The sequence below is a fragment of the Myxocyprinus asiaticus genome, chromosome 14, assembly GCF_019703515.2.
Source record: "Myxocyprinus asiaticus isolate MX2 ecotype Aquarium Trade chromosome 14, UBuf_Myxa_2, whole genome shotgun sequence".
Classification (NCBI taxonomy): Eukaryota; Metazoa; Chordata; class Actinopteri; order Cypriniformes; family Catostomidae; genus Myxocyprinus; species Myxocyprinus asiaticus.
This window is the reverse complement of record NC_059357.1, coordinates 29,809,106-29,829,696: the sequence shown is the minus strand read 5'-3', so window position 1 is coordinate 29,829,696 and position 20,591 is coordinate 29,809,106. Positions and strand designations below refer to the sequence as shown.

General features: G+C 42.9%; 1 protein-coding gene across 2 annotated transcripts in view; it reads left to right on the top strand.

Annotated features, from left to right (window-relative positions):
* LOC127452338 (protein sidekick-1-like) overlaps nt 1–20,591 on the top strand; it is a 522,949-nt gene that overhangs the window by 486,946 nt on the left and 15,412 nt on the right. For both annotated transcript variants that reach the window (XM_051717752.1, XM_051717750.1), the window contains exons 34-36: nt 2,223–2,279; nt 2,749–2,850; nt 19,837–19,952. In XM_051717752.1, coding sequence (XP_051573712.1) covers nt 2,223–2,279; nt 2,749–2,850; nt 19,837–19,952 — 275 coding nt within the window. The remainder of the gene's footprint in view (nt 1–2,222; nt 2,280–2,748; nt 2,851–19,836; nt 19,953–20,591) is intronic.

Genomic DNA, 20,591 nt, shown 5'->3' with positions numbered 1-20,591 from the left:
AACACCTGTCTCTAATTATAGTGATGGCAGAGGAGACCTGAAAAGGCATGCCAGAGCGAGGAGAGAGCACCAGGGACGAGTAAAGAGAAATACCGGCAACAAAAGGGCTTTTTATGTTGCCGGTATTTCTCTTTACTCGTCCCTGGTGCTCTCTCCCCGCTCTGACGCTCTGGCATGCCTTTTCAGGTCTCCTCCGTCATCACTATAATTAGAGACAGGTGTTAGAGTAATCATAACCCAGGTGACAATCCTTACCGCTCTCCCGCGGACCGACACATGATCACGCCCCCCCATGCCACAATGACATATAAAAACCTTTATAATTATTTTTCATTATTTTTCAAAATCCTAATCCAGCAATCAAATGACTGGAAAGGTCATGGAAGGCTCACAAATTGTTGTAACCTTGTTTTGTGCAAAAATGAATAGTATAAATAATGTATTTCACAGTTCTGCTCTTGGAGAGTAAGCAGACTTAAAAAAAAAAAAAAATGCAACTGCGACACAATCAGTGATGGATTTGAAATGAGAAAATTATCAAATCCATGTCAATACACTGGTGCAGTCAAGTTGGAACGTTATCTGAGCATTGGGAGCCCTCCACTGCTCATCTTCCATACTGTTAGAAAATAATTTTTCATCAGATGGCTGAGCTGAGTTGAACTCATTACCTGTTCAGTCTGTGAGAGGTGCGGAATCATGAGTTTGAGCTCAAGTGTTGGGCACTGAGCACACCACTAGCTTCTTTTTCCACAGCGCGGATCTGGCTGCTAAATCTCCTTTGACAAATTGGACTTAGCAGTGTTGACAGCATTTAAATGCACAAGCCTGGAGCAGCCGAGCGCAGATGCATATTTAATTTTTTCTCTATGTTCTGCACCGGTCAGTGCAATATCTCTCCCTCTCTTCTCCTCTCCTCTCATCTTACATGTTAAAATGTGAGGTCTGCTAAGTGCCGAATCGGCCTCCCTGCTGAAATCACCCTAAATGCCAAGAGGAAATTACCAAAGCTATGCTCTATTTGTTCAGGCTTAACAGCTTACATTGAAAAGTTAGCAGGTACTCCTGAATATAACAGGGTCACTTTCTGGGGCTTTCTACTGAAGCTGAGTCAATTCATGTTACTTTAAAGTGCAGATGGGTAGTTGATGCTTAGCATATCCTTGAGTTTTGTTTTTCGTTTTTTCGTTAAAGTTTTTTTTGTTAAAAATGAATATGAATATATAGGGGAAAGCGAATATTTTAGGTTCTGTGACTGGTCAACATTTCGATTTTTTTGACCATTGTTATCACCTTTTTGCCTTCACTAGTTCATTTTAAGTTGCATTTGGCATGACAAATGAATTTGTAAAAATACAAATATTCCATGTACTTAATTAATTATGGTTCTGATGGCCATGGAATTAGGGAATTTTAAAATTGTGATATGCAGGCCTGGAAAAGTAATGGAAATTGATAAAATCATAAAAATAATGGAAGTATCGATAGTGAATATAGATTATACTCAGCTCTAAAATATTTTATCGGCTAAAAATTGCTTTTCCTGAGTACAATCACTATAAAATTATTTTTAAAATCCAATAATCATGTATAACTGGAATAATCATGGGGAAATAATGGACATTCATTGGTCCAAAACTGTGAAAACCCTGATTAATTTAAAAAAAAAACTGCATCCAATTATAAAAGAAGTAGAAAAATGCTGTTTGAATAGTTTTAGATGGTGTTTGGCTTATTACACTGTAAACACTGTAAAGTATTTCATGTCAACAACATATACACAGTACCTGTTGTTCGTAGTGTGTTGTCAGGCACAAGGATATAAAGAAAATCCTCAGGAGAAGTTCAGGTTTTTTCCTAATTGAAAAACATTGGTTTTCACCAATTGATGTTGGAGTGGTGTATGTTTTAAAAGTCTTATTAGGTCCCTAAAGCACCCCAGCTTGTGATATATATATGCACTCTATATATTGACTAATGAATGATTAATCACAGACTCGCTTTGCTTTCTTGCTGGGTTTGATACAAGTGCGCACAGAAGCCGAGATAAGCATTGTGGAATTTCATCAATCTCTTAGGGAAATGTGTGATGAGCAACTTTGAAAACCAAAGATTTACTGCCATGATGAAATATCCCTTTGATTTGTGCTTCGCCATCTCTGCTGCCTTTCCAGTAATGCATTCCTCATCGTTTGCTCTTTTTTTTCTTTCTTCCTCCACAGCCAAAAGCACTGTGAAGACTGTCAGCAATCCTTCATTAACCGAATTCGAACTAACGCGTAAGTTTCATTTAACCATCTATCACATTTACGTCAGTCTGCCTTTGAAGTCCAAAATATTCAAACTCCCTTTGGCAAAGTGTGTAATCCCAAATACTCTTCCTGTTCAGAGAGCAAGGTTGTTCCTCTAATCAATCTTCTCTGACCAGGAACAGTCAAGCCTGGAGATATTCTCAAAGTGAATCCTGTTGCACACCGCCTGAGACCCGAGACATGTGCTCTCACTTCTCCCATGTTCTCATCAATACTATTCAAAGAGATTGGAAAGAGTAATAGCATGACTTTACGAGATTACACCCAAACTGTTCCGTATTCACAATGTACGAAAGAGTTGGTGGTTATCTGAGAGTGTTTGTTTCTTTCCCTGATGAATTTTCTTTCTTCTTATCTGCTGTCTCAAAGCCAAGATCCATCTTTCAAGTTATCCTTATAGAACTTATTTTTTTGTAAATTTTTTTATTCTCATCAGAGCTGCAGAAATACAGGCGCTTTGAAATCGTGATGACTGCCTACAATGTGATTGGTGAAAGTCCTGCGAGTGCTCCAGTGGAGGTGTTTGTTGGGGAAGCAGGTAAGCACATTGTGAGTTTGTTAATGAGGGGGAAATTCACGCAGATATCATGCAGAAATAATATTTAGTACAAATAAATGTGGTCTTTATAAGTAAATGGTCACATAGCAGCTGTAACATGAAATACAGTTGCCCCAAAAAGTATTTGGACACTTTAGGACACACTTAAAAATTTTGTATGAATGTCATTGTATTATATAACAAAACATCAAACCAAATACCATTTATAAACAAATTATGCTTGACCTTTTATCAGAAGTAACTTCACTTTTCTCAGCCATGTTTTTTGTAACATTTTTGCTTGGTCATATTTAGTGGATGTATAGATATAAAGTGTATGATTTAAAACCTAAACTTCTTTTTGTGAAATATATTTGGCTTGTTCTGTCTTTCTTTAAAATAAATGGCATGATATTCAAATGATATTCATAAATTTTTAAGGGAGCCATAAAGGGATAGTTCACCCAAAAATGAAAATTCTCTCATCATTTACTTACTTTCATGCTATCCCAGATGTGTATGACTTTCTTTCTTCTACAGAACACAAGCAAATATTTTAGAAGAATATTTTAGCTCCGTAGGTCCACACAATGCAAGTAAACAGTGTACAAATCTGACATTTGTAGCTCCAAAATTCACATAAAGGCAGCATAAAAGTAATCCATAAGACTCCAGTGGTTTAAACTATGTCTTCTAAAGTGATGCAATCAATTTGGATGAGAAACAGATCAATATTTCAATACTTTCGGAATGTGTAAATGGAGAGTTATAGTAAAAAAGGACTTAAATATTGATCTGTTTCTCACCTACATATATCATATCACTTCTGAAGATGGATTTAACCACTTGAGTCTTATAAATTACTTTTATGCTGCCTTTATTTTTTTTCTGGAGCTTCAAAGGTCTGGTAACCATTCTCTTTCATTGTATGGAGCTACAGAGCTGAGATGTTCTTCTAAAAATCTTCGTTTATGTTCTGCAGAAGAAAGAAAGTCATACACATCTGGGATGGCATGAGGGTGAGTAAATGATGAGAGAAGTTTCAGTTTTGGGTGAACTCTAAGTGTCCAATTACTGTTCACCACAGCACAGTTTCTTCATGCTTTCTGAACTAAGTCTCTAACGGTTGTAGTTTTTTCATACAATAAAAATATCTATTACGTTAAGAGTGATGTATGGCATCTAGTCTGAGAACATGACTCAGTGGTTGTGTCAGAGTCCTGGTTTTTTTCTAAAACATAGCAGAATTTTGTGAAACCCAGACCAGCATGCTTTGCTGCCATCATCCTACCAGAAAACCGGTTTAATGAGAGAGCATATTCCCTGTTCCCAATTCCCAAATTTCCAGTCTACACTGACAGATGTGGTGTTGACCACTATCCATGGATATTCCTTTTCAGATGCAGGCCTGTGCTGTAATGCTTTCCAGAGACAGGGTAGTGTGCTCTCTGTTTCGAGTCCTTCAGGGAATAAGGCGTGACATGAGCTGACATACACTGTAAGAATTGTGTTCCCTTAGTGAAGAGACATGAAGAGGAAATATATGGACAAAGAGGGCAGAGCTGTGATGTGAGTTGGCCTAATGTGACAGAGACACAGGCCCACCTAAAGCTGTAGAACAAGGCCAAAACGAACTTGGCTAAGTTTTTTTATTTTTATTAATGACTATTGATAGTAATTATAAAAGGTTTCTCACAAATTTTTAGGGGTCTGAAAGCTGTTATTTTAAATATAATTAATCATACTAAATTAACTGGTTAAATCGACAGCCCTAATTACATTATATTATGTCATATTAATTGAGACCTGGTCAGAACTAAAATGGAACAAAATGAGATCTGAACCCATTTGTAGAGCCTGGGATAGTGTGAATGCAAAGAACTGTGTTGTTTTTCACTCTGTTCATTTTATTCTATCACAGGGATAGAATTACATAAAAAGTAATATTTTATATGTTATATAATTTCTGAAACCCAGACAACACCGCCAATTATATTACATTATGCAAAAGTAATAATGTATACTGTATTTCTGTCCTAAATTCTTCACTCTCTTCACTTGTAGATAAAACCTACAAGCCCTTATTTCGCATGAAGGAAAACATTTGAAATTCTATGTGCATTTGAAAATATGTTTCTTTATCTATCATCTCGAGAGTAATGGAGCAAGCAATCATCTCCTCCTGTGTGTCATTTACATTGTGTATGAGCCAAGAACATTTGCCATTGCACAAATTAAAGTGAAACTATAAAAATCCTCACTTGTATTTTCGTGGGAGTTTGGCGCGAACCTCCGTAGACAGTACATCCATCAGAGCACTTTAAAACGGTTCATCTTAACGCGCTTCTCTGCTCTGAATGCGGCCGGTCTGTTCATTTTAGGTGCTTAAATAATATAACAAGAACAGAATATGAGACATGTCATGGTAATCATGGTAATCTATATTCGCTTAAAATTCCCATATGTGTACAGTAAATTGTGACTGGAATATGAAGTATGTAATGCAGCTATTTATGGCAAGTCACGAGGTACTTGTGTCATAAAATGCAAAGCGAACTGGTACCTCTTCGCTTTCACATCGCACAAATCAATCGAACCACAAAAGGACCTACAAACGAACCATATTCAGACCACCTCGTTTAAATAGGACTCAGGTGTGAATACCCGCTAAGAGCACCACATAGTTCTGAAGTGCTTAGAGAGATGACTAAAAAAGCAGTGTGCTCAAAGATGAGATTATTGTTCTGAGAAGGATGGTTAACTCTCCATTCTTGCCCACCATATAACAAACTCCTGCAAGCTGGCTTTTACTGCTGAGTTCTAAAGTGCTCTTTAAGTTTAGCTCAGGTTGTCCTATTGCTAAAAACAGTGATTATTTTCTGTACATTGCCTGGCAGAAGAGTCGAGCGCTCAGTCTAATGTGCTGCCAAAAGATGAAGCCAGGAAATGACATTCCAACTATTCCACAGGAAACTGATAATGGTTGTGCTGTTTTGTTGAGTACACTACAAAAGAAAGGATGTTTATCACCTTCACAGCTCAAAATGGATCTATATTCATGTGGGGCATCTTGTATGATCAATAAAAGGGCCTTTAGTGGACAAACAATCCCCCTTATTACAAGCAAATAGATGCATTAGGTCTGCAATTTAACCATACGCTTTAAAAGTATCGAAGGCAGCCAACTGGCTACAAATCCAAATTGTCGTTTTTGCTGTTTAATTCCACCGCAGCCATGGTAACAGGCTGACACTGCACAGACAGGATGTTGACAAGGCTCTTTGCTCACCGCACAGTTTTGCATTTGAGCCAATAATTGCCAAGTTTATTAATGGAATTCTAAGCAGGATTGTGCTACTAGCGTCAAAGTATTAATATGAAGAGTCATGGTGATAGTTTTGGCAGGACAGGGTGTATTTTTTCCTACCTTTTTCACCCCATTGCTGCATTTTTGCCCTCCTCTCAAAAGGGGTTTAATGAAGCAGTAAATATGAATCTGTCATAAAGAACTCAAGCAGCTGGCAGAGCAGGCGGGGTTATCAACATCAGGTTATTAACAGCATCATTAGAGGGGGCCAGGCACTGAGATTACTCCAACCAGCAGGAGGGGGTTTCGGGGGACAGCCAAACAAACAAATGAATTTCCTGCTGATTAACGTCAGGTTGACTTCATCTGAAGATACTCAAAGAGGGATCAGAACGGCAGGCGGGTATAGGGAGGCAGAGAGTTGGCGTGAAGGGTGTTTTGTCCTTAAAGCCTTCTGCAACCCTATGGCCAAACCGCAGTCAAAGTACACAATCAGCAGACTATAGTTCTGTTCCAAACCCTTGCAAGCTGCTTACTTGTCTTCCTGATGCAAAGACTGTTAAGATACCTCAGTTTTGCCTAATTTATGGCAACGTTGCATGTAGGTATATTTTTCACAGAGAAGGAAATCACAAAATGCATAGAATTGTAGGTAGAATTGTTGATTATTAATACACTTACACTCGTGGCCATAAGTTTGGAATAATATACAGATTTTGCTGTTTCGGAAGGAAATTGGTACTTTAATTCACCAAAGTGGCATTCAACAGATCACAAAGTATAGTTAGGACATTACTGATTTAAAAAAACAGCACCATCACTATTTCAAAAAAGTAATTTTTGATCAAATCTAGACATGCCCCATTTTCAACAGCCATCACTCCAACACCTTATCCATGAGTAATCATGCTAAATTGCTAATATGATACTAGAAAATCACTTGCCATTATATCAGACACAGTTGAAAGCTATTTGGTTTGTTAAATGAAGCTTAACATTGTCTTTGTGTTTGTTTTTGAGTTGCCACAGCATGCAATAGACTGGCATGTCTTAAGGTCAATATTAGGTCAAAAATGGCAAAAAAACAAAAAAAAACTGCTTTCTCTAGAAACTCGTCAGTCAATCATTGTTTTGAGGAATGAAGGCTATACAATGCTTGAAACTGCCAAAAAACTGAAGATTTCATACAAAGGTGTACACTGCAGTCTTCAAAGTCAAAGGACAACTGCTCTAACAAGGACAGAAAGAGATGTGGAAGGCCCAGATGTACAACTAAACAAGAGGATAAGTACATCAGAGTCTCTAGTTTGAGAAATAGACGCCTCACATGTCCTCAGCTGACAGCTTCATTGAATTCTACCTGCTCAACACCAGTTTCATGTACAACAGTAAAGAGAAGACTCAGGGGTGCAGGCCTTATGGGAAGAATTGCAAAGAAAAAGCCGCTTTTGAAATAGAAAAACAAAAAGAAAAGGTTAGAGTGGGAAAAGAAACACAGACATTGAACAACAGATAACTGGAAAAGAGTGTTATGGATCTTAACCCCATTGAGCTTTTGTGGGATCAGCTAGACTGTAATGTGCATGAGAAGTGCCCGACAAGACCAGAGTTCTACAGGAAGCGTGGGGTAAAATGTCACCTAAGTATCTGGACAAACTGACAGCTGGAACGCCAAGGATCTGCAAAGCTGTCATTGCTACATGTGGAGGAGTTTTTGATGAGAACACTTTGAAGTAGTTTAAATTTTTTTCACATTGTAATAGTAATTTTTCACGTTATTAATGTCCTGACTATACATTGTGATCAGTTGAATGCCACTTTGGTGAATAAAAGTACCAATTTCTTTCCATAAGAGCAAAATCTGTACATTATTCCAAACTTTTGGCCACCAGTGTATATTTCATTAACTATTTCACCCAATATCTGTTTGTTATATGTATTTGTATGTTTATTAGAGTATTGCGTTGTTAGCTTATCAACATGCTAAAGTCAAACTGTTGGAATTGTCAGTTCAGTCTCCTGTGTGCTTCATACAAGGAATGCTATTTTGTGGCACACAGAGTTGCACCTATGTAGAATGTTACAAATCAGTAATTTATGAGTAATTAGTGATTGCAATGGTTAATCTATAGTAAAACCAGCAAATAAACATTGTTAATTAACTTACTTTTCAAAGTTACTTCAATATTACTATAGTAAAACCATGGTTTCCACCAAAAAAACAAAAACAAAACATGGTTAGCCTACAACAGTCATGGTATCTACAGTATTACTATAGAACATTTTTCACCAAAAACTTATGGTTACTATAGTCAACAATATTACTACAGTAAAACCATAGTTAAACTATGGTATGTGTAGTAAAACCATAATAAACACAAAATTTGGTTTTTATTACCATACTTTTTATTTTCCTGTATTATTACTACAGGAAATAATTTACCATGGTTTTACTGTAGTAAAACCATGGTAAATTTATTGTAAGGGAATGCAAAACGTCATTGTTACTTGTGTAACCTCCGTTCCCTGATGGAGGGAACGAGACATTGTGTCGATGTAGTGACACTAGGGGGTCACTCTTGGGAGCCCGAGACACCTCTGGTCTTTGATAAAAGGCCAATGAAAATTTTGGCAAAAAGTATTTGCATGCCACTCCCCAGGACATACGGGTATAAAAGGAGCTGGTATGTAACCACTCATTCAGGTTTTATGCTGAGGAGCCGATATAAGGTCCGGCCATTTCAGCAGGTAGTTCAGCGTTGTGGCAGGAGGGACACAACGTCTCGTTCCCTCCATCAGGGAATGGAGGTTACACAAGTAACCATGACGTTCCCTATCTGTCACTCACTCAACGTTGTGTCGATGTAGTGACACTAGGGGTCCCTATACGAAACGCCACAATTGGCTGAACTGTGTTACGTGAACTGGCGGTGTGTGGTGAGCAGACTACTGTGTGCTTCATAGCCAGCACACCAGGTCGACACGTAACCTCCCCCAACATAGTTATGAGTGTCGAACTGCCCTTTGGGGACAAGTCGACTACCCAAAAGATAGAGACAGACTAAACCAGTCGTGGCCTCTTTTCCCCTTCTTTTTTTCCACTCCCAAAAAAAGAAGGGGGATTATCCGACTGGGCCACCAGGTCTAGTCGGGGGGTGTCCCTCCCAAGGGGAAGACACCGTGGAGACCACACCTTGCCCAAAGAAAGGGGGGGGATATTTAAGTGGAAAAATACATCACATGATCTTTCCGACCATGTGGAGTGTCTTCAAGGTAGATCCTACCCAACGGGGGAGGAGTTACTACAAACATGGAGACTGGGGCAGAGGGGCTCTGCCCAAGGAAGACGCAGTTTGCCAACAGGGAAACGAACTAGCGGAAGATATATATCGCATTGAGTTAGCCTTACAGGAACCACCACATGCGGAGCACCTACCCCAGAACAGGAATCTTAGTTAGCACGTGTACTGGGCCAGCAGCGAGTCTCTCCAAAAACTCGACTGCCACAAGGCTCGGAGGAAGTCAACCAGGGAACAAAGTTTGTGAATACTACTGGGAATTAATGGTGCATGTCTTCAGCTCAAAAGGAGGTGGAAGGTGCTATGTGCAAGTGATACACCCAGCCAGCTATCCTGGGCTTATCCGCTTGTATTGCGTGCCACTACCGAAACCGGTTCCACCCGGAGGTTGTAGAACCTTGCAAAGGTGTTGGGTGTTGCCCAGCCTGCTGCTCTGCAAATGTCTGTTGGAGAGGCACCCCTGGCCAGGGCCCAGGAGGCCGCTACACCCCAGGTAGAATGGACTCGTAGTCCTACTGGGGGCGGCATGTCCTGGGCGTGATATGCCATAGTTATGGCGCCAGTGAGCCAGTGGGCGATCCTCTGAGACAGCGCTTCCTTTCCGCTGTGCACCAGAGCAGACAAAGAGCTGCTCAGAGATCCTAAAGCTCTGCGTGCGATCCCAATAGATGCGTAAAGCATGCACCGGACACAGCAACAACAGGGCTGGGTCTGCCTCCTCCTGGGGCAGCGCTTGCACGTTCACCACCTGGTCCCTAAAAGGGGTTGTGGGAACCTTGGGCACATAGCCCGGTCGGGGTCTCAGGATCATGTGAGAGTAGCCCGGACTGAACTCCAGGTACGTTTCGCTGACAGAGAACGCTTGCAGGTCTCCTACCCTCTTGATGGAAGTGAGCGCAGTCAGGAGGGCAGTCTTCAAGGAGAGTGACTTAAGCTCAGCTGACTGCAAAGGCTCAAAGGGGGCTCTCTGTAGACCCTGAAGAACTACAGGGAGGTCCGATGAGGGAACGAGGTGCGGTCTGGGGGATTCAGCCTCCTGGCGCCTCTTAGGAACCGGATGATCAGGTCGTGCTTCTCTAAGGACTTACCGTCAACTGCGTCGTGGTGTGCTGCTATGGCGGCAACGTACACCTTCAAGGTGGAAGGGGACAGTCTCCCTTCCAACCTCTCCTGAAGGAAGGAAAGCACTGATCTGACTGCGCATCTCTGGGGGTCTTCCCGTCAGGAAGAACACCACTTAGCGAACAGACACCACTTAAAGGCATACAGGCGCCTCATAGAGGGGGCCCTAGCCTGAGTGATCGTGTCTACCACCCGCGAGGTCTGGTCGCAGGTGCCAGATGGTGCCCCGTACATGAGAAAGAAGATCCTTCCTCAGGGGAATTCACCTGTCGCGAGGAGCGTGAGGTCCGAGAACCATGCCTGGGCGGGCCAGTAGGGTGCTACCAGGACGACCTGCTCCTCGTCCTCCCTGACTTTGCACAGAGTCTGTCCAAGTAGGCTCACTGGGGGAAAACGCATATTTGCGCATGCCAGGGGGCCAGCTGTGTGCCAGCGCATTTATGCCGAGGGGGGCCTTGGTCAGGGCGTACCTGAGCGGGCAGTTGGGAGGATTCTTGGGAGGCGAACAGGTGTGCCTGTGCCTGTCCGAATCGACTCCAAATCAGCTGGACCACCTGAGGGTGGAGTCTCCACTCTTCCCTGAGGGTAACCTGTCGTGACAGCGCGTCCGCTGTAGTGTTGAGGTTGCCCGGGATGTGAATGGCTTGCAGCGACTTGAAGTGCTGCTGACTCCAGAGGAGGAGACGGCAGGCGAGTTGTGACATACAATGAGAGCGCAGACCACCTTGGTGGTTGACACATGCTACCGTTGCCGTGTTGTCTGTCTGAACTAACACGTGCTTGCCTGGATCAATGGCCGAAACCTCCGCAGGGTGAGCAGAGTTGCCAACAACTCAAGGCAGTTGATGAGCCAATGCAGTCACGGGCCCATCCACAAGCCAGCGGCTGCGTACCCGTTGCAAACAGTGCCCCAGCCCGTTTTGGAGGCATCCGTCGTGACCACGATGTGCCTGGAGACCAGTTCTAGGGGAACACCTGCCCGTAAAAATGAGAGGTCGGTCCAAGGGCTGAAAAGATGGTGACAGACCGGCGTGATGACCACATGATGTGTCCCGCGGCGCCATGCCCATCCTGGGACTCGAGTCTGAAGCCAGTGCTGAAGCGGTGGGGTGGCCACCACTGAGGATGCTATATACCCCAGGAGCCTCTGAAAAAGTTCCAGTGGAACCGCTGTTTTCTGTTTGAACGCCTTCAAACAGACCAGCACCGACTAGGCGTGCTCGTTCGTGAGGCACGCTGTCAAAGAGACCGAGTCCAACTCCAAACCGAGAAAAGAGCTGCTCTGAACCGGGAGGAGCTTGCTCTTTTCCCGGTTGACCCGAAGCCCTAGTCGGCTGAGGTATGAGAGCACCAAGTCCCTGTGTGCGCACAACATGTCCCGAGAGTGAGCTAAGATTAGCCAGTCGTCGAGATAGTTGAGAAAGCGAATGCCCACCTCCCTTAGCGGGGCAAGGGCTGCCTCTGCGACCTTCGTGAAGATGTGAGGAGACAGGGACAGGCCAAAGGGAGGACCTTGTACTGATATGCCTGACCCTCGAATGCAGACCACAGGAAGAGTCTGTGTCGAGGAAGGATCGAGACGTGGAAGTACGCGTCCTTCACGTCTACTGCCGCGAACCAATCTTGATGCCGGACGCTCACCAGAATGCGTTTTTGCATCCACATCTTGAACGGGAGTCTTTGTAAAGCCCATTTCAGTACTCACAGGTCCAAGATTGGCCGCAACCCACCGCCTTTTTTTCGGTACGATGAAGTAGGTGCTGTAAAACCCCTTCTTCATCTCGGCTGGAGGGACAGGTTCTATCGCACCCTTCCGTAGGAGGGTAGCGATCTCCGCGCAAGGTAGCAGCATTTTCGTCCTTCACCAAAGTGAAGTGGACACCGCTGAACCTGGGCGGACACCCGGTGAACTGAATCGCGTAGCCGAGTCGGACGGTCCGGACCAGCCATCGCGATGGATTGGAAAGTGCAAGCCACGTGTCCAAGTTCCGCGCAAGGGGGACCAAAGGGACAACATCGTCGGACGTACCGGCAGGTGGGGCCTCGTGGCGGGGTGGAGCTCGAGGTGCCACACCATGTGGCCGTGCTGAGTCTAAGGACATTGAAGCACTTACCTGGCTCCTTGTGACCACCCCGGAACAGCCTGGGACGGGGGAGGAAGAGGCCTGTCCTCGTGACCCGTGGAGACTGTCACATCGGGGGCGGATTTGTGCCACAGCTGGGCGCTCAGGGGCGGGAGACCGCCGCTGGAGCGCCAAACCTGCCAAATAGAGTGGTGGATGGTGGTCGTGATGACGGCCGTGCAAACGGATACGTGACCCAGGGAACAAGGAAACCGCTCTTGCTGAACTCTTGAGTACTGCAGCCACTTGGGCATGCAGCGCAATTAAATGCAAAAGGTAACAAAAAGATGGAGAGGTCTGCTTACCAGCTCCAGAGCAGCGGGTTTCGTCGTCCCTGGGTCGCCTGTCTCAAGGGCGCTTTGAAGCCTTTCACAGTTCTGGGCGGCTGCGAGACGGGTGGCGTCTGCTTCCTGCAGTGGGCTCCATGTCGGGGCCGGGCCGAAGGGGTGGGCTGCGGTGGAGCCGGTACAGTCACCGCAGGGGGACGCCCTTGGCGACGAGTAGACGGGGTGCGGGATCTTGAGCCGTGCCGGGGCAGGATATGCCGGATAGTCTCCTTCTACTGCTTCACCGTCGAGAAATGCTGGGCAAAGTCCCGAATAGGCCAGCCTTGGAGATGGGGGCAGCAAGGAATCGTGTCCTGTCGGCCTCACCCATCACGACCAGGTTGAGCCAAAGGTAGCGCTCCTGGACCACTAATGTGTACATCGTCCGCCCGAGAGACCGCGCCGTGACCTCCGTTGCTCGGAGAGTGAGGTCGGTCGCCGAGCGCAGTTCCTGCATCAATCCCGGGGCGGAACTACCCTCGTGCAGTTCCTTTAGTGCCTTGGCGGACTTGCAGGAGAGCCATGGCGTGCAGGGTGGAGGCGGCTTGTCCAGCGGCACCGTAGGCCTTGGCCGTCAGAGACGACGTAAACCTACAGGCCTTGGACGGGGGCTTTGGGCACCCGCACCAGGTGGCGGCGCTCTGCGGGCATAGGTGCACAGCGAGCGCCTTTATCCACAGGGGGATTGCCGAATAGCCCTTGGCCGGCCCACCATCGAGGGTAGTGAGGGCGGGGAAGCTGAAAAGATCAGAACCGGGCAGTAAAAAGCACCTCCCACGACCTTCTCAGCTCTTCATGCATTTCCGGGAAGAAAGGAACAGGGGCGGGGCGTGGCTTTGAGCGGCTGCCCGGGAAAGCATGTCATCATCTCCGCATCAGCCTGTGACTGGGCAATCGTCCCCGAAGGGAGGAGTCCAGCTGAGGCTTCCGCGTCTGACTGGACGAGCCCGCTCTCCGATGCTGCGCTCGAGAGCTCATCACTTTCGCGGGATCCGAATAAGAGGTTGAACTTGCCGTGAGATGAGCCGGCTGACTCATCCGGAAGCCCGATCGGGGCAGACGAGCGTGCTGGGTAATGGGATGTCCGCGGGGGGATACCCGGCGGAGGCGGTCCCATTGGGGTCCCCAAATCGCCCCCAGTGCTAGCCACGCTGGCCTCATACCCGTGGATAAAAGGACCAAGGCGGGGAGCCTCTGGGGTGGCTTGCTTTCTGACGAAGGCGAGCCGCAATGAGAACATGACCATCCACGAATGCTGTCTCCGCGTGAGCAGTGCCCATACACGAAAGACAGTGATCGTGACCGTCAGAAGGCGAGAGATTACGAGCCCAACCAGGAATAACACACAATCGGAAAGGCATCTTTAAAAAGACGCATCTTTAAAAAGATGTTCCGTGTGTGCCGCTCTTTTAGAGAAATATACTCTTTTAGAGAAATATACTCTTATTTCTGCCAAAGCGCCCAGGGGCATTCTCTGCATTGCACCAGTGCAGAGGGGGGGAGAAGCCGCTGAAATGCGCCGTCAGATCCAGCAGAGGTGAATGAACAGTTGTGGGAATTCAGCTCGGTGAGCATGACCGTTCGGCTCCGAAGAGAAAATCTGAATGAGTGGTTGCATACCAGCTCCTTTTATACCCGTATGTCCGGGGGAGTGGCATGCAAATACCACTCGGCAATTTTCATTGGCCTTTTATCAAAGACCAGAGGTGTCTCGGGCTCCCAAGATTGACCCCTAGTGTCACTACATCGACACAACTTCGAGTGAGTGACAGATAGGGAACTGTTGCATGGGCACGCAAAACGTATTGCAAAGAATGAAAACTATTGCAAGGGAACGCAAAACTTATTACGAGGACATGCAAAACTATTTTGGAAAAAACATTCCCTCCATGTCCTCTAAGGGGCTTCGTAGAGACCGAAGCATTGATATTGATTTTTTTTTTATCTCCTCCTTAAAAGTGTTTTTATGAAGCCACTGGTTAAAATTTTTTTTTTTTTTTTTTCATTTTTATTCATATTTTGTTTGCCGGTAAATTCATTTGGAAATTCACAACACAACTCAACACATAAAGGTATATGAATCGTTTATTAAAAGCAGCAGAGTAAATTCATGAACAGTTTAGAAATTTGACTATTTAAAACAGATACAGAAATAATTGATATTGTTGATATATTTGCTGGTATGTACAGAAAAAATAGAACTGCACAACTCAAAATCAAAATGCAAGCTATAAGCTTTCATTTTGAGTTGTGCAGTTATAGTTTTTCTGTATATATTTATGCTATAACTTGCACCTCAAAATTAGAGGTTTGCGTTTACTTATGTGCTTTTTTAACCCTTTCATATGTACCGTCACACATTACGGTTAATAACTGGGCCCCACAGATTATCGTCACACATATGTGTTTCTGCAACAGCCAGTTGTCTTACAAGCTGCCAGATTCAAATCGGCTTTTGCGCCGACACAGACTATGCTGGTCAAGCATCTGTAATTTATATTTGCTCAAGCAGTTACTCATACAGTCTTTTAAACCACGGAATAAGTTTATTTTATATACATACATACAACTTACCACCAAAGTACCACTATAAAAAGTTTACAGCTCTTATAAACGCGATCTTCCTTTGTCGTTCATCAAAAAAACAGCTACTCAAAGAGTCTTTTCAAGCACATAATACATTTATTTTATGTAACAAACAGTCACATTGTCACCAAAGTACCACGATAACAGTTCACAGCTTGTATATGCACAGCCTTTATATCTAAACACAATCTTCCCATGCACGCAGCCACGTCTGCTTATTAGGTGCAGATGTCCTTTTCATTCACACAAACAGCATCTCAAACAGTCTTTTCGGGCATATAATAATATAATATAATATCACAAAAGCACCACGATAACAGTTTAAAACTTGTATACTCAGTGTACACATGCTGAGTGCGATTATCACGCAGTCACGTCTGTTTACGTTCATGTTTTACAGATGTAAAACAGTGCATATAGGCAAACTGTACTGCTGATATTATTTGTTCATTTATTATTTTATAGCTATATATAAACAAAATAAATATAAAAAAAAAATACAGCACAGCAGACATAGCCCATTTGTTCACATTTACTACAGTATTTGTTTTTTTTTAAATGACAAGAAATCAAAAATTTAAATAAAAAAGATACTCGTCTACACTCTACCCCCTCTACCGGCTGTGCAGTGTCACGTGCGGAAATAACTCACTCTGGGGGGCACTGTAGGGGAATTTAGACCCTACTCATGAAAAGGTTAAAGGAATATTTGCTGGTATAATAAAAATAATAAAAAATGCAATCTCTATGTAATGTATTATATTTAATACATAATGAATACCATAAAACAAAGATTTTTGTCAAACGGAACAGTACAGAAAACAGATTAATTTATGAAGATTGATATTTTGGGGGGGGATGTAATAATTTTTCAATCAGTAAACATGTTGGGAATTAAGAAAAAAATATATAACAGGTCAAATATTTGCTTGAAAAATTGCTTAATTTGTTCAAAAAGTGTTAACAACTAGCCGTGACCTTTTTGTGTTAATTTAGCAAGCTGTAACAGTTAATATGCATTGTTTTTTCCCACCAAAACTGTTGCTGTTATATCATTCAGAGTGTCAGCTCTTGTTATGTGTAGTTTTTACCCATATTAAAATGTTAGATTTTATTTAATTGCTTTAAACAAACTTTGCCATTCTGCTTTGCTGGGTCTGTGAGGGTTAAATCTGCATAAGCTGGTTAGCTGGTCTTAGCAAGTCTAAGATAGATGGTCTCCCAACCTGAGCAGCTGTCAAGTGCCCAAAAGCCCTCTAAAACCAGCAGACTGACCATTCTGACCAGGGTGGGAGACCAGCTAAAGCCAGCAAAGCAGCTTAGGCTGGTTTAAGCTGTTTTTTTGTTTGTTTTTTTAATGCAGGTTTAGAAGGTAGCTATTGTGTAGACAGTAAACAGCTTTATCTTGCAGCAGAGCTTGTTTGTGCTTTATTATAACAGCTCATTCAGTGTAGCCTCTTGCACCAACCCCTCCTGAACCTCTCTGTCCACAGCCATAATTCATTTGTGCTCATAAATGATTCAGCCCGCTTTACTACGCGTAAACTTAACTTTCAAGCCCAGAAATAGAAAAGCTGTCATGCTCCAGGAATTATCGCTGTTTTCAGGTTTGGTCTTATTAAATTTGTTCTTTTTTGATGATTGCTGTTTGGGGTAGCTGTGTCTGTTGTTGTGATTTATGACGGATAGCTGTTCCATTTCTCACCTCACTAATAAATGACATTTGGCACAGACACAACAGAGAGTGGCAGCTATGCTGAAGTCAGTGTTTGTCATATACCGCTTTTCCACCAAAATGGTGCAGGTTCTCATGTCGGAGCGATCTGTGAACCTTCCTCAGAACCGGCCCGCAGTTCCACTCACTTACACATCTCAGTCTTTGTTTATGAGTCCTACGAGTTTTGAGAACATGTTTAAAGATCCATTGTAATTTAATTAATTATTTTATGCAATCACAAGCTGCTTTTGATGTAAGTTTGATGCAGGTGTAAAGGAGTTATGTTATAAGAAATACAGTTTCCTTGATATTTTGACATACACTGCCATTCAGAAGTTTGGGGTCACTTGACTGAAATGTTTCTCATGATCTTAAAAATCTTTTGATCTGAAGGCGTATGCTTAAATGTTTGAAATTAGATTTGTACACAAAAATATAATTGTGCCACCATATTAAATTATTTAATTACAAAACTAAAATTGTATTTAAATAAAAGAACGTTTTTGAAATGGATGACTTGGATCGAATAATAAAGAAAAGCAGCCAGTAAGTGTGCAGCATATAGATGGGAACTCCTTCAATACTGTTTAAAAAGCATCCCAGGGTGATACCTCAAGAGGTTGGTTGAGAAAATGTCAAGAGTACATGTCTGCAAATTCTAGGCAAAGGGTGACTACTTTGAAGATGCTAAAATAGTTTTGATTTATTTTGGATTTTGTTTAGTCACAACATAATTTCCATAGTTCCATTTCTGTTGTTCCATAGTTTTGATGACTTTACTATTATTCTAAAATGTGGGAAAAAATAAAATAATAAAGAATGAGTAAGTGACCCTAAACTTTTGACCGGTATTGTAAGAGGCAATTTTACTATAAAAACATACTGTAAGTTTTAGAATTGAAAACTTTCTCTTCAGTCTGAAAAAAGCATTTATTATTTCCACGCTGCAAAAACAATTCATTTTGAAATCGGCCCCATAGTGACGTAGGAATAGGGTGTTCATTTGAATATCCCTGCCTCAACAACATTTGTAAACTTCGCAGTGAACTGAGGTACTTCAACTCTGAAAGTGGTACTATTGTTACTGTAGTTTATTTTTAACCAACAAAAAGTTAAAGATGTGAAGGTCCCCAGACTTGGATGTGGAAAAACTGCATCTCTGCACAGCCTTTTGAAGGATCCCAACATTAGGAATAAGGACTAACCTTTGTTCGGCACATTTCTCTGATAATTCTATTGAGAACTATTATGATTCAAGCTTAACAAAGAAACATATTGAAAGCTGGAGCACTGCCAATTACTTTATATCAACACGACAATAATGCTAGTGAATACCAAATTTAATTGTACTGTTTCAACTGTATGTGTTTGTTTGATATGTAAGGAATTGTATAGTCAGCCGTTTTTGTCACAAAATAGACCATGATCGCAACTCCAATGTGGAGCAGATCTTGCTTATTACACGGTTACTTACCAAAGATATACTGGATTAAGATTTAATCAGATTAAATGATTTTATTTTGTAAGAAGAACGCGTAATGCGGAGTGCAACGAAAGACAATGGTGTAGTATACGGTAACCCATTATTCCGTTTTTAAGCAGTGAAACAGTCCAGGGCGATCCCCCTCCCCCAGTCATAACACAGTGGGCGTGTATATTGAAATTTTAAAGGGGACAGCACAAAAAAAACTTGCTTTTCAGAGAAGGAAAAAGCTGCAGGCAGAGCTCCAAAAAGGGGCAGATGCTCCAAACCGCCAGCAAAGACATAGGGAGCCCCTAACCTAACCGTGTGTGGAAGTGACTCCCCCTTTTGGAGTTGGCACAACCCCCGCCTTGGAGAAACCCTGCACCCTGCTGGAGTAACCCCACCCTCTTTTGGAGATTCCACCCCCAATTGGAGATCTCAAGCCTGCAGCTATACCTACTTGGCTTTTCAGACAGAGGGTATTACATCTCCTAAGGCTTAGGACGCAATAAAAGTGATGGGAGATGTGCTCACCGCACAACCGTCAGACTAAAAACCCAGAAGGAAGAGACAATAGATCCAGTATTGATTGTAAAGGTTGTAAAGAATGTTGTTCCAAAAACCTTATTGAATAAATTATGACAGAATTTAAATTTTTAGGTCAACTATCACTTGAACATGAGTCACATCACCATTTCCAATGTATACAGCTTCGTTGACTATAATGGTAGCGATTACTAGTTTTGTGTAATTTAGTTTTGTTTTATATCAGTCTTTGCAGATTGAGTTGTTGCTGTTCTGAAAACTCTCCTGGTTTGAGACCAGCAGGTTTAAGGTGCTGGTGCAGAGGCAATTATTCCCTCCTAGAGCCGCCTTTCTGTGGTGGAAACGTGCAGAACAGTACCAGATTGGGCACTGGCACCCTGCCTGTAAAAAAAACTTGTATTGATATTTGAGACACAGTAGATGTTTTTTTTATCTGTGTGGTAACCTGGAGGGATTGAGACTGATGTATTTACAGTCTCCTGTGCTCTCTCTTAGCCCCCTCCGTGGCCCCTCAGAGCATCCAGATCAACACCTTGTCATCAACACAGCTGGAGGTACAGTGGGAACCGCCCCCCATCGAGACACAAAATGGCATCATTCAGGGATACAAGGTGACACCCATCAGCCCACCTACCTCGTCCAGTCTCTCTTATATGCTCATTATCCCCCCCCCCCTCTCTCTCTCTCCTCTCTACTTCTATTATCATTTCAAAGTCTCTCAGGTGGAAGAATAGCTAGAATCTGTTTCCTTCGGCTTCATTTTCCTTTTTCTCTTCAGTCTCCATGGATTAACAGTAATAGGTAATGGTGTTGGACAGTATGTTTTAAAGGTCTGCCCATTTGGGTCATGAATTAATGATCAGGGGTTAGGGTTAAGTGAATTTCTGCTGAAAAATACATGACACTGATATAAAAATGTTCAGGAGCAGGTGCAGTAAAATGGCATGATGATGGTTTCATTGAATACTTGAGTTATGCGGATCTGTTCAAAAAACTACAAGCCCACTGCGGGAGGGAGTGAAATGCCTACATGTTGTCTACTTATTAAAGAGTTTAAGCATTTCGTTAAAGTCAACATGAAATCCAAATTCACCATATTGACTTAATTAATACAGGTTCCTTGTGTGCAATTCATCAGTGCAAATGTTTGTCTTTGTAACCTTTCATCAATGAAATTGATACAACTAATGTAACTAATATCTTGGTCTGACTCTGAAACAACTAGATTTCTAAAATCTTGCTTATAGTTG